The sequence below is a fragment of the Trachemys scripta genome, chromosome 9 (assembly GCF_013100865.1).
Source record: "Trachemys scripta elegans isolate TJP31775 chromosome 9, CAS_Tse_1.0, whole genome shotgun sequence".
In the NCBI taxonomy this organism is placed as follows: domain Eukaryota; kingdom Metazoa; phylum Chordata; order Testudines; family Emydidae; genus Trachemys; species Trachemys scripta.
In genome coordinates, this window is record NC_048306.1 from 99140887 (window position 1) to 99154786 (window position 13900).

The 13900-nt window shown below is 58.0% G+C and overlaps 1 protein-coding gene and 1 long non-coding RNA gene across 2 annotated transcripts; both read left to right on the forward strand.

Annotated features, from left to right (window-relative positions):
- On the forward strand, nucleotides 1–2961 carry LOC117882418. The gene is made up of 3 exons (XR_004647007.1): nucleotides 1–205; nucleotides 1539–1659; nucleotides 2501–2961. It is a non-coding gene; the product is annotated as an uncharacterized LOC117882418 (long non-coding RNA).
- Nucleotides 2962–3689: 728 nt separating this feature from the next.
- SLC51A (solute carrier family 51 subunit alpha) lies at nucleotides 3690–13761 on the forward strand. Its single transcript, XM_034780872.1, has 9 exons — nucleotides 3690–4109; nucleotides 4843–4937; nucleotides 5309–5463; nucleotides 5940–6013; nucleotides 7842–8000; nucleotides 9974–10085; nucleotides 10381–10527; nucleotides 11822–11927; nucleotides 13326–13761. The coding sequence occupies exons 1-9, from the start codon at nucleotides 4075–4077 to the stop codon at nucleotides 13460–13462; spliced, it is 1020 nt and encodes a 339-aa protein (XP_034636763.1). The 5' UTR covers nucleotides 3690–4074; the 3' UTR covers nucleotides 13463–13761.
- The last annotated feature ends 139 nt before the right edge of the window (nucleotides 13762–13900 follow it).

Consider the following 13900-nt stretch of genomic DNA (forward strand, 5'->3'; position numbering starts at 1 on the left):
GCTGATGAGATCTGAGTGCAGACAGACGCCTCTCAGGGACCAGCGATCTGGCCAGCATGACCCTGCGCTAGGCTCTCTTTGGATCCAAGCCGGACACAGCAAACTTTACCACCAAACCTTCCCTGTGACAAAGCCATCGGGTCGAAGAGCTGGATGGGGACGTCTAGCTCTGAGAAACACACAAAGCCGCATGGCCTAAGAACGGGTACGTTTCTTCTCACTAACGATACGCAATCTGAACGGCCGGTGGCGCAAACACGGGCATCGCACAGCCCCTGGGCAGGGCCGTTTGGCTCAGACAATCTAGAGAGTGTAACTAGAGCTGGCAGATGATGTGTCACGTCTCTTCTGCATCCTTAGAGCGAAACAGTCACTATTCCGCGGTGCAGGGGCTGGCTGCATGGCTGAGTCCTCTTTGAGTGCATCCCGCAGGGCTCGGACGTCGGGCCTCCCCTCCACCCCTCTCAGCGTGGACTCGATTTGCTCACGCTCAGATGGGGCCCCCCCGTGTGCCGACCGTTCTGGCCCAGCGGCAGGGCCAACTGGATCAGCAGCTGCGGTTTTTCCCTTCAGGAGCTGTGACTAAGGTTGGCAGGTGTCGGGTTTTTGACTGGAACACCCAGTCGAAAAGGGACCCCGGTGGCTCCAGTCAGCACCGCCAACTGGGCTGTTAAAAGTGTGGTTGGCGCGGGGCTGGCAGGCTCCCCACCCGGCTCCACGCGGCTCCCACAAGTGGCGACATGTCCCTCTGGCTCCTAGGTGGAGGTACTGCCAGGGGGGCGCCACGTGCTGCCCCCGCCCTGAGCTCCGGCTCTGCAGCTCCCATTGGCCGGGAATCACAGCCAATGGGAGCTGGAGGGGCAGCACCTGTAGGTGGAGGCAGCACGCAGAGCCACCTGGCCCCTCCTCCTAGGAGCTGAGGGACATGTCCTGTTGGCGGGGAGACACCCGAGGTACCTCCCACATCCCTCACCCTCTGCCCTAGCCGGGAGCCCCCTCCCATGCCCTGAATCTCTCATTTATAGCCTGACCCACACCCCAGCCCAGAGCCCATACCCCCCACCCACCCCAACCCCCTGTCTCAGTCTGGCGCCACCTTCCACATGCGAACCCCTCAGCTCCACCCCCCAGCCCAGAGCCCCCTTTTGCACCCCAAACCCCTCATCCCTGGCCCACCCCAGAGCCCGCACCCCAACCCCCTGCCCCAGGCTGGAACCCCCTCCCACACCCCAAACCCCTCATTTCTGGCCCCACCCCAGTGCCCGCATCCCCAGCTGGAGCCCTCATCCCTCCTGCACCCCAACCTCCTGCCCCAGTCGGGTGAAAGTGAGCAGGGGAGTGATGGTGGGGAGAGCGAGTGACAGAGGGAGGAGGGATGGAGTGAGCGGGGGGCAGGGCCTAAGGGAAGGGGCGGGGCGGGGGGGGGTAATGGAGTTCGGTTTTGTGCGATTAGAGACTTGGCAACTCTAGCTGTAACCTGTGGCTGCCACTGACCTGAACCAGCCTTTCTCCAACCAGAACTGTTTGTTTAATCCCAGGAGCAGAGCGCTTCGGAGAAAAGGGCTTTAACCCCACCCCGTGCACGGCTGTCACACCTGGCGCCCAACGTCCTCCTGCTGGGGTTCAGGGAGGCCAAAGTTTTCCAGGCCCGCTCGGCAGGTGCTGGGATCCTCACAAGTCTCCTAACTTCAAACAAAATCGATGGGAGTTGGGGGATGTGGGCCAGCATCCTCCACTCCAAACCCTGCTCTCTCCTTGTGGGATTGTGGGGCACAGAGGTGATACGTAACTGTGATGGGGGGGCACATGACTGCCCCCCAGCCATCACCTCTAGAACGTTCGGGGGGAGCGGCGACGCCAGGCGGCCGGGGGCAGCCCGTGTGCATGGGGAGGCTCGGGGAGGGCGTGCCGTCTCCGCCCCCGACGGCTGGGCGAGTCCCGCAGCAGTGCGAGGGGAGCGGGTTCCCCGGGCAGAGCCCTTGCCGTAGGAGTGGGAGGGAGAGTAGCCTCTGGCCTGGGAATAGGGCCAGCCAGCATAGCCAGGGGTGGCACGGGCTGGCCAGTGGGGGTTGGACCAGCTGGGGTGGGTCAGGCCGGTTGGCACAACTGGGGCAGGCCGGAGGGGTTGGGGTCGGCCAGCACGGCTGGGGCCAGCCAGCCAGGGCTCCTCCAGTCGCAAGGGGGTGGGAGAGGCTCCAGCCATGGGGGGGGGGGGGGGGGGGGGGCTAGGGGGCAGGGCCTCAGGTGGAAGGGGCAGGGCCAGCAGGCTAGCCTCCCCGAAGGGAGGCGTTCACCCACCACCCCCCAGCAGGGAAGGAGAAGCAGTCCCATGTAGTGGGGTGGGGCAGAGTCTGCGTGGCCCCTCTGCATTAGCCACTTTGGGACATTTAGCTGTTGCGATAGGGAAGGCAGAAATCCAGCTGGGCATGTGACACCCCCCGGCCCCCCACCCTGGCATTGCCTCAGTGTCTCAAACTCCCCCACGTCTTTTGATTCCCAGGCACCGACCCCACTCCACAGGGACCAGTTCGCTTCCAGGGGAACCAGCCTGACAGGCCCAGTGAATCAAGGTGAAGGCCTGTGCGTTGTTCTCCAGCGGCTGAGTGGTGTGGGTAGGATCCACCGCCCACCCCTTCCTGGGTGTGTCTCCTGCCAGCACTGCTCCGCGGGGAGCCTGGTTCACACACAATATTCACATGTCCTCCCTGGCAGCTCCAAGCCCATCCCCACGTGCCTACAGGCCGGGCCCCTACTTGGAGCTCGGCCCTGGTGCAAATCAGAGCGAAGCCAAGCCTGGGGGCTGGTTGGTTCCTACACCCCACACTGCAAAACTGCCCTGGGGCGTCGGCAAAACCTTGCTGCGGAGAGACCAGGACGCGTCCCTGGGAGAAGGTTTCACCGGGACTTTGCTCAGCACCCGGGGAGGGGAAGCCAGCGGCCACTGGGAGCCCAGACTGGTAGTTGTGATTCCATCGGTAGGACTGGACGTTAGAGACGGAAATGACCCACTTGCTGCGCTGGTCCGTTTCCTGGGGCCGGGCTGTTCCCTGGCCTGTTTGCTGGCCGTTCGTCCAGTCTAGCGTTAAATGTCCCAAGCAACAGGGCGGCTCCGGGGGAACTATTCACTCTCCGGACACTTGCCCATGTTTTCTCTTTCTTAATTCCACTCCACGGCAGCGAGTGCCCCCCCCCCCCAGGCCTCTAACTAATCCCCTGCACCCTGAGCTGCAGTTCAACCTGTTTCAGCCTGTTCTGCTCCTTTCGTTTTCCCTTCTCAGTTGCTCCCCCTTGACTCCCTCCCCTCCCCCCGGCTCTTCGCTGAACTCTCTCCACTTTGCCCAGCCCCACGGACCAGGCCCACATGGGCTCACCGCTGCAAAGCCCAGAGCTGAACTGCCCTGGTGCCCAGCCGGGTCACATGGCAAACTCCTGTCTGCTTTGCCCTCCACTGTCACCCCCAGGGCTCTCTGAATGACTGAGCAGGGGGGCCAGAGTTCACCCCACAAAACACACGCATGGCCATGCACCCACGCACACTCCGCATTAACTCCACTTTCTCCGCGCTGGAATGCCGTCCCCTCCCTGCTGCAGATGCAAAGTCCCCCAGTCCCGGCTGGTTAGCACTGGCGGGCCCCAGGTCAATAACCTGGCAGCCGATAGCCGGGGCAGCTCCTCTCTGCAGAGCGGGGATGAGCCACTTTCTCTTCCACTGAACCTCCTGACACATACGGAGAAGGCGGGGGAGGGAGGTTATTTGATGCGTGCAAACCAATTGACTGAGATTCGTGGTAACCCTTGAATTTGATCTGCTAGTTGGAGCGTCCGTGTCCCCAGACAAGCCGCAGCCGGTTACCTACGGGGGACGAGTCGTGCCTGCCGATCCGTCCCCTCCCCGAGGGGGAGTTACAACTGTACGAGGCCCGGCGCGCTTGGCTGCAGGAGCCCTGCCCGCGAGCGCTGACCTTTGGGACTCTGCCCCTGCCTGCCAGACGCTGCTGGAGCCTCTCGCCAGCGAGCAGCAGGGCTTGCGGAGCGTGAGCAGGAGCCAGCCGGATCGCCGGGGAAAGGGGCAGCATGGAGTCCTCGGCAGAGCTCGTACCCGACCCCAGGTAGGGGATGGCGAGGCTGTGGGCAGAGCAGCTCCTCGCTGGCGCAGCTGCCTGGTTCTGCACTGGCGGGGGGTGTGTGACGACTGGGTGAAGGATGAGGGTGAATTCCCCCGCCCAACGCCCTCAGGAAATGTCCAGACACTTGGTGTCATTGTTTATAAGCCAGGGGCAGGTTCCCCTCTGTCATGGATGGCTGAGTACCCGGCGAGGCAGGACGTGTCAACCCGCTCCTCCACGGGGGCTCCCCCAGGAGAGCTCCTTTCAGCACAGCTCTGGGGCGTTTAGCGCTGGTCACCTCCTACCACGGGTCACAGGCCCCCCAGAAATGCCTAGCCAGGCCCCACGAGCGAAGGGTGATTAGTCATTGGGGCGCCTGCTCCAAGGGAACTGGGCTGAGGCCTGCCACGCTCATTTCACAGGGGTCCCTGCGCAGCCGCTAACCCCTGGTCGGTTGCTGTTGCCCCGGCTGGGGGGGTTATGAATCAGGGCTGCCCATCGGGGGCTTTCCACCCAGGGAGGCCAGCAGCGCTCCCAGTGGCCATGGGACTTTGCAGGGGCCCAAGCTGCATGATTAGCCCGCACGTGGCTGGGCTGGGCGAGTTTGGCCGATGACCCGTTGTGCAAGCTGGCCGAGAAGAGCTGGGGCCGCTTCGCACCCTCGGATCCCTCCCCACGGGCGGGGTTGGACCCCAGCCCCAGCACGGAGCTAACCGGGGGCCTGGTTTTCCTGCAGGATCCCACCTGAGCTGATCGAGCTGCTGATTAAGAATTTCAGCATCCCCCTGGCCTGTGTCTCCCAGCCGCCCACCTCGCTGCAGCTGCTGAACCGTACGTGGGGGGCGCTGCCCCATGGGTGCGGGCAGGGTGGGGTGGGTGGGGAGCAGGAGTTAGACTGATCCGGCACTGAATATTGGCTGTGTCACAGAGCAACGCCGCTCTCCAGCCTGCCAGCTCCTGTGCTGGGCAGGGGGAAAGGGCTCCTGGCTGTGGGGCTGAGGGAGAGAGTGGAGAGGGGCAGGGACCCAGCCCAGAGGACAGGGGAGAAAAGGCAGAGGGAAGGCTGGGCAACCCTCACTCACCCTCCCTGGGGCGTGTTCCCATCTCATGCTAGAGGGCCCACGCCTGGATTTCCAGGGGGCTTTTGCACTGCATGGGAGAGACGGCCGTGAGGTCTCGCTCATCCCCTCCCTCCCCTGCAGAGCTGAACCCCGTCGAGCTCTCCATCCAGGCCCTCATGACCTTCCTGACGCTGGTGTCGGTCGCCATCTTCTTCGAGGAAGCCATCTACCTGTCAAAGAAGATCCGCTGCCAGGTGAAGATGAAAACCCTCATCTGGAGCAGCTCGGCCCCCACGGTGAGCCCCAGCCTTCGCTGTGTGGGAGGGGACCCTGGTGGGCGTTTGCAGCCATGCTGCGGGGTCCTGCTGTGCTGATGGACAGCGTGGGCCGGGAGTGAGCGCTGGAGCTTTAGCACCGCTGCGGGGGGCGGGGACCGTGCTGGGTTGGTTAATTACATCCACAGAGAGTGGATCCAGACTTTGGGGCACTGCAGATATCCTAGGGGGGTCTGGGATCATGACGGGGTGCTGAGCTCCCCCATGCTGCGGGGGTGACGAGATGCTGAGACCACTCTAGAGCCAGGGACCAATTCAAAATCCAGCTCCACAGAGCGTGGATTGTAAACGGTCCGGCCTGTGGAGCGCCAGCGTTCTGCTGTGGGCCCATCTGTGCCATCCACTCACCCGCCTACCCCAGGGCCTGCGGGGGAACCGGTCTGGAGCATGCCCGGCTCCCTCCCGTTCACATTGGGCCTGCCCCCCTTCTTCTCCAGATGGTCTCCGTGTTCTGCTGCTTTGGGCTCTGGATCCCACGCTCCATGATGGTGGTGGAGATGGCTATTGGCATGTGAGTATTGCTAACACCCTGGGGAGCTCAGACTGATCCGGCTGCTTCTCACCTAGCCCGAGGCAGATTAAGCTTTATTAGGGCCCTGGGCACAAAGAACGTTTGCCCCCCCATGAAAAACACGGCTGTATCAAACTGTATTAATACGACGACTCCATGCAGTGTTTACACACGGCCTTACTAATGAAGCAATTCCCATCCCGGTTCCTTATGCCTATATAAACTGCTCAAGTTTTCCACACAGAAAATGAATCTAGCTCGATATTATCCATCCCATCCCACTGCTAACCTGGACAACCCCCATGTTACAAGAATCAGTTGTTCACAGACTAACAAGCGGTTCTTTCATCTCCCCCAATTTTCTTAAAGGCGAGCATTATGCATTTTCCCCACCTATTGATCGTGTTATCGTTCAATTTTTCTGCTGTCTGAAAGACAACAGGCACCATTCCAGAAAGTAACAATTAAAAGAAATAATCCGAACCGGAGGTAAAATTACTCTGGTATTCAGAACTGTAAGTTTCAGCCAATGGTGAGAACTGGTTTAAAGCAAAGTTTGCAATTGATCACTTCAGCTATGAAGAAATGCTGAAAGAATCGGATGGGTACCATGTGACTTGTGGCTTTCTGCCAAAGGCAGTTCAGATCAAACCATGAGCAAGGTGACATTTTACCAATTAGCTGAAATAGTTAGTCCTAAAACTTAATCAGAAACTAGCGTGTATGTATACATTAAATCACACTTTGAAGAAGAGGCCAGGTTCTGATTAGCCAGAGCACACAACAGCATGTTCGGTCATTACTAAGCCAATGAGAATATAGTTTGTCCAATAATCCCAGAGAGAGGGAATATTCATCGCTCCCTTCTCCCAATGCCTCCTCATCGGTGTAACGGAGGGAAAGAAGTCACTGGAACTGAAGGGCCTCACAAGATACATTTCTCCCATTTCTATAACTATCTGGGTTTGTCCAGCCCGGCTTGGCTTTGGCATTCCCATAACAACAATGACCACTAGCCTAGGACAGCAGTTGATTCCACTGGCCATCTTTGTGAAGTGAATTTGGGTGGGCCACCATTCATTTGGGAAGTTCATAGTTGAGTGAGTTGGGGCTGGAATCTGGGGCCCAGTATTAACAGAGCCACATCAGTTCATGCTGCGGGAGGGGGAAACACAAAGAGCTTAAACATACAGTCGGGGGTAAACAGCACTGTGTCTTTCATCCACTGCCAAAGTGGAAGAATTGTACTATGGAAGGCTTCATATCAGCTGAGCAGGGGGTGAATAATGCCCTATCACAATGGACATGGCAAGAACCCACACTGAGATCCCAAGGCCGCGAACCACATGCACGGGGAGGTGGGATCCACAAAGGTCTCCGGTGGGGGTAAACAAGGCTACATCATGACATATTAGGGTAGGGGCAGCCAAAGGTCTCGAAACCATGGATGGAGGCATAAAAAACCCAGCCAAAGCCTCCATCTCACCATATATTTTGCAATCACCAAAAGACACAGGAAAAAACTGGAAGGGGAGGAGAGAGAACAGGTCCCGCCGGGGGGAGAGAAGTGATTGAATATTGAGGAGAGCCAAGGAAGAGGCCACGGGGGGTGTGCGCGCCCGCAGAGCAGTGGATGCAGCAGCTAAATCCTGCTGCCCAAGCCGCATGAGAGTTTTTCTGGGAGTCGCCAAATGGGCCAGGGCCCCTGGGCGCCCGTGTGTTAATCTGCCCCTGCGCCTCGCAGGAGGGCGGCGGGGGCAAAGGACTCCGTGCCGCGGTGTTTGCACCTCCCCGGGCTGAATTCTCTCTCTGCCTGTGCTGCCCCCAGGTACTTCAGTATGTGCTTCTATCTGCTCATGCTGATCATGGTGGAAGGCTTCGGCGGGAAGGAGGCCCTGCTCAAAGCACTGAGGGACACGCCCATGGTGATCAGCACCGGCCCCTGCTGCTGCTGCTGTCCCTGCTGCCCGCGCATCACCATGACCAAGTAAGGCTGCCGGTGGGGGCCATGGGGCACTACCCAGGGACAGCAGTGGCTGGGAGGAATGCTGGTTCCTTAGCCCCTCCCTTTAGGAGAAGCCAGATACTGGGCAGTGCAGCTTCCCCCAAGATGTGCATTGACTCCTATAACTCCCTCTGACGGTGCCCGGCCAGATGCCCGGGCGCGGCTGAGCTCTGCTTGCGCAGCACCCTGTGGAGGGAAGGAGCGACACTTGGCTTCAATCCACCTCTGTGCTCCTGGGAACGTTGGTTTGACCCTGGTGCAACCCAGAGCAGCCCCAAGGCTGCTCCGCAGGGCACGCAGGGAATTAGCCACAGCCGCGCATAGCCAGACTGCAGGGGCTGCCTGGCTATGCCCCCTTCTGCCCTGCTCACGCTGACACAAACAAAGGCGGCAGCTCTCTGTCAGCCCGGGAACCCCCTTACAGCAGGGGTATCGCCGGGGCCGGAACCAGCCAACGTGCAGCCAAGGCCAGCAGGGACCACTGTGCCCATCTAGTCCAACCCCCTGTATAACGCAGGCCAGAGACCTGCCCCCCAAATGTCAGTGATGGGGAACCCCCCCCAACATGGGTAAATGTACCAGGGTCTCCAGTGCTGGCACTTTTTAAATCTAGGTTGGGTGTTTTCCTAAAAGATGCGCTGGAGGAATTCTTTGGGGAAGCTCTCTGGCCTGCGCCATACAGGAGATCAGACAGTGGTTCTCAACCCGTGCGCGGCCCAGTCAGCGCACAGCTGCGGCTCGTGCGACATCCTCAGGGCCATACAGGCAATAGATATAGTGAGCAGCTGCGGCCCTCGTAACCCATCGAGAGCTGCATCCGCGGCCCGCAGGGGTAGATAGGTTGAGAAGCACTGGCCTAGATGCTCACAATAGGCTCTGGTGGCCTTGGCATGGACGACTGTAGACATTGTTCCAAAATGGTTATTGTCTCTCACCCTTAACAACGGGCGCCTTTTTCCCAGGCTGAATTTTTCTAGCTTTGCCTGGCAGGCATAGGGTGGTGGTGGACTTCTCTCCACCAGCCTGAGCAGCCCAGTAGCCAATCTTTGTTCCCCATGTAGATCCGTGGAGAGCGGCAGGGTGTGTGTGTGTGTGTGGGGGGGGGGGGGGGGGGGGCCAAACGTACAGGCCTTCTGAGCCACATACCACAATCTTCAGAAGTTCGAGAGCTGGGGCCCGCCTGGCGGAGCTCCAGCCCCACGGGAGGTGCCTGGCGGGGCTTGGGGCTTCAGCCCCGCTTCTGCTGCAGGCCCAAGTCCCGGCAGGTATGCTCCACAGGGCTCAAGCCCTGAGACCCCCCTCCCTGCTGGGCAGAAAACCCTCTCCCCACCACGCTGCAAGGCTCCTCCTCCCCCCTATCGGGTAGGTGGAGAATGGGGGGGCTGCCCCTCCTGCTTGGGAGGAGCCCCCCCCCCAAACATCTGCATCATCCTCCCTCATACTCTCCTTTGCCGTGAGACCTACAACAAGCTTGACCAATGAGGCTGCTGGTGTGCTGAGCCAGTCTTGGCTAATTGTTTCCTTCTACTCCCCCGTCTGTCTGGATCCAGCCATCGTCTCGTCTTACGCGGAACCGGTCAGCGCTCGGGGGCTGGGGCTGGCTTTTTGTTTGGCGTTTGTCCAGCACCTCGCACCATGGGGGCAGGGTCTATGCCTAGGGCTCCCAGGGGCTACCACAAGCCAAGCGAAAGACGCAGGACGATTTACAAATCAGCTCCACCAGGCCAGGTCTCTGTCCACTGTGCGTGGCCAGCGGCAGGGAAGGGCTGTACTAGAAATCCCCATGAATTGCACGAGGTAGTTTTGGGGTCTGGCTCGCAGTCTCTTGTTATAGCCCGTTCTGCAGGCCTAGCAGTGGCCTGAGGGCAAAGCAAGGTGGCAAGTGGTGGAAGGCTGGCTAAAAAGCAGACGGTCTCCGGCACGGTCACTGACATCTCGCTCTGTTGCCATCATAGGAGAAAACTTAAACTCTTTCTTCTGGGTACTTTCCAATTCGCCTTCTTCAAGACAGCCTGTGTCTTCGTTGGGCTGGCCCTGGCTGCAGATGGAAACTACGATCCGGCTGATGTAAGTCAGAACCCTTCACCCATCGAAGGCAGAGGGGTTAGGTACCGATTTAGCCCCACCTCTGACTTTGGATATTGTCCCAGCAGTAGCAGGGGGACTGCTTCCCTGGCTGTGCAGTGGGAGGGGAAGGCGAGAGCAACTTGTGGGGATGCTTGTCTTGCTCGGATTCTCCAGCTCTCCCCGGTGCCTGTAGGTATCCGGGCAGCACCTCCGTGCCCCACCCTGGGCACTGCTCCGCTCTCCTACTGTGGCCTGGGAATCACAGCCCTGCTTCCTTTTCTCCCGTCCCCCGCAGATCTCCGCTACGAGCGTGGCACTCTGGATCAACACCTGCCTCGGCTTCTCCACCATCTTCGCTCTGTGGGCCCTGGGGATCATGTTTCGCCAGGCCAGGCTGCACTTGGCAGAGCAGAACATGGGCGCCAAGTTCGTTTGTTTCCAGGTAACACTGCTCAGGGTGGTGAGCGATGGTTAGCGTTTTCCTGGCCATTGGCCTTTGCACCTGTAAACTGGGTTCTTCAAAACTCCACTCGGCCCACATGCGCCGCATACCACGTTCTGGCTGGCTGCTACCCCTCCGCCCAGAGCGGGCTGCCTTTCTATTCCCCCGTCTTGAAACTACCTCGTCCTCGAGGGGCTTCAGGTGTGGAATGAGCAACAGGACCAGCTCAATGCCTAAAACCAACCCTGGTTTCCCACAAGTACCCCTGCCCTATGCGGTGAGCGAGCAGCAGCAGTACATAGGAGGGTGGATCAAGACCGATCAGGATTCCAGCACCCGCTAGGATACCTGGCATTGAAATGGCAGACACGGAAGGGGAAATTATTTTAAAATGGAGAAATTGATATAAAGATTCCTTTGAGTAAGCGGAGATTGGAAAGTTTAGTTTAAAAAAAAAAGGGGGGGGCGGGGGAGGAGGGCAAGAATTGTGGACCAAGGAGAAAAGAGGAAGAAGATCCTATGAAGTCAGCCCTGTTACTCCCAAGTTACAGCAGGATCGGTGATGGGCTCGTCTTTAGACTTAACTGGTCACCGTAGTTGGAATATAGTTATTGACGAGACCCAAAGCTGGGCTGTGTAACCCCTGTACGGTTCCAGACACAGTTCATCACCTGCTATGGGAATGCATGGAGTACTCCCAGGAAAGAATGTAGCTGCTTTAAGTATCAGGAAAGTGGACAAACATTAAAAAACCTCTACCCCTGTTTTGAAAGTTATAGAGCAGGGTAACAGGGCAGTGGCACGAACGGCTGAGGAATATGGTAGGTGGTGACAGACTCAGCGGATGAGTCTCTGTCATAAAGCAGCAGCAAGGCTGCTCAGGGGACGTGTATTCAAAGCCAAGCTGGAGTTTGCTGCAGGGGCCTAGGGAGGCCAACTGGAGGGAAGAAAGTGACTAGCCCCTAGAATGAGAAAGTATCAGGGGGGAGCCGTGTTCGGCTGGATCTGTAAAAAGCAACAGAGAGTCCTGGGGCACCTTTAAGACTAACAGATGTATTGGAGCATAAGCTTTCGTGGGTGAATACGTCTGATGAAGTGGGCATTCACCCACAAAAACTTATGCTCCAATACATCTGTTAGTCTTAAAGGTGCCACAGGACTCTCTGTTGCTCTTTATAGAATGAGAAAGTTATCGCTAAGGAAGGGGGTAGGACCTGGTTCCACCAACACGGCACCTGTTAGGCGTCCCTCAGTTTGCAGTCAGCTCTCTCATCCCCACTTCTGCTGGTTGCAGGTACTCCTCATCCTGACTGCGCTACAGCCCTCCATCCTGAGCATCCTGGCAAGCAGCGGGCAGATCGCCTGTGCCCCGCCCTTGTCCTCCAAGACGAGGTCACAGTGTGAGTAGCAAGAGGCTCTAGCCTGGGTTAAGTTAAGGACGAAAACTGGCCAAGGATCGAAGTCCGCCTCTCTCTCCCTAGCACAGAGGGGCAGGAATATTTTCACAAATAATTTCTTTTTCTTTTGAAAGAAAAAGGAGAAGCTCTTTTTATTGCACTCCCTGAAGGAAAGTACAACTGCCTTCTCTGCATCTCCACCAGGGGCTCCAGCAAATTCAGGGGCCCAGCTCCACCAATGTTCAAGGCCGGGTCCCACGCGCCTCCCCCGGAGCGTTCCCTGGCTCTGCCTGCCATCCCCGCGCGCCTCCCCTGAGCGTCCCTGCCTGCCCTAGGCAGCGGGCGGCTGCCCCCTGCAGCTCTGCACCGTGCTCCATCGCTGGCCGCTGCCGGCTGACTGCTGCACCGGTGGAGGGAGGAGGCGCAGCGGCATAGCAGCTCCCGCCCCCAGCAGGCAACTCCAAGGGGGCTTATCCTGTCTGGACCTCCTGAGCAGCAGCCTGGGGCTTGAGTGAGTGTCGTGCCAGGCCAGCCCTGAGCCCCCTCCTGCACTGTGAACCCCTCATCCCCATTCTTTGCTTCGGAGTTTGCATTTCTCTCTTTTCTTTAACAGTGGTTCTTAGGGGTGCATTGCTGTGGGCGCTAGACTGTCTGACTTGTAGGCATTGTCTGCACTGGGTTATTCGACACCAACATAGCTGCATTTGTGCAAGCCCCTAGTGTAGACAATCCATGCCCAATGAACCATGACTTGTGCTGGCCAGTCCATTTTTACATTATTTTAAAAAATATATACCTGCTTACAAGGCAGGTGTGTGTGGGGGTGGGGGGCAGGACTTGGACCCGTTGTAGGCCCCTCCAAAAATTATACCAACCTGCCACCCCTGATCTCCGCTGCAGCAAAGACAGCTGGAATTTTCAAGGCCGTGAAGCAGCAGGAGACTAGGAGCATCTACACGTTTGCTCACCCATGAAAAACAGCCTGTGTTGAAGTGGAAACTGTCAATTTAGTCAATCCAGCTACTGCTGTATTTTTGTTTCCAGGCCAGCGTCTCTTCAGCACTCTTGTAACAGCGCAGTGACCGCATGGTCTGCGTGACTAGGCCCCTGCCTTGGTGAGGGACAAGGCAGAACTAGGCCTTACTCACTAGCTAGACCTAGGCACTGTTCACTTGCATGGAAGTGAAATTCTGCTGCTCTGAAGAGCAAATTAATTGTTCACCCAGAGGGAAATATCAGCCCCCGTTTGGTAACTGCTGGGAGCTAGTGAATCCTGATTTCCCCTTACCCTCGTAACATACTTCTTTAACCGACTGTACCGTTCTGGCTGGTGAGCGACTGGGGATGAACGGTAACGAAAGACACGCCAACTAACCCCGCTCTTTCACGGTTTGTTTTCAGACATGAGCATGCAGTTGCTTATCCTGGAGACCTTCATCATCACGGTGGTGACTAGGATGTACTACAGAAAACAGGACGACAAGGCAGGATACCAACCTTTCAGCCCGCCGGATGGGGACATTGAAAGCAAAGCCTAGACAGGAAGGAGCGGTGACCGCAAAGGAGCTTCTGACAGCAGAGCCATGGCACAAGGAGTTCCTCCCACGTTGCCAAAACACGTCCCCTCTGCAATTTCACAGGGAGAGAATATTTCCCTAGGTAGCTGTTTGACGCTTCATTTGGCAAGTGACATATAGGAGGGAAACAATTTGCATCCAGATGGGTCTGAAATTCAAAGGATACGAACCACAGTTTCTGTAAACCAGGGGCCTAATCTGTGCAGTGCCTAGCACCGCTCAGGTGCTGTCTAAATACAGAATAAAAATCGATCCAGGCACTTAGACTGGGCTCATTGCTGTTGGAACGAACGCGGCTACTCCATTTCATGTAAACAGCCCTTGGAGGGGAAAAAGTGGGGGCTAAAACTCTGCCTACTCTGGGCTCAAAGAGCTGAGGGCTTGGCTACCACTTCCATT

What these genes read in the sequence shown, in the direction of transcription:
- SLC51A (XM_034780872.1), top strand. Translation starts at nt 4,075, where the DNA reads ATGGAGTCCTCGGCAGAGCTCGTACCCGACCCCAG. An exon ending in GAGCTCGTACCCGACCCCAG is followed by an intron (nt 4,110 to 4,842) that starts GTAGGGGATGGC and finishes GTTTTCCTGCAG; the next exon opens with GATCCCACCTGAGCTGATCG. An exon ending in CCGCGCATCACCATGACCAA is followed by an intron (nt 8,001 to 9,973) that starts GTAAGGCTGCCG and finishes TTGCCATCATAG; the next exon opens with GAGAAAACTTAAACTCTTTC.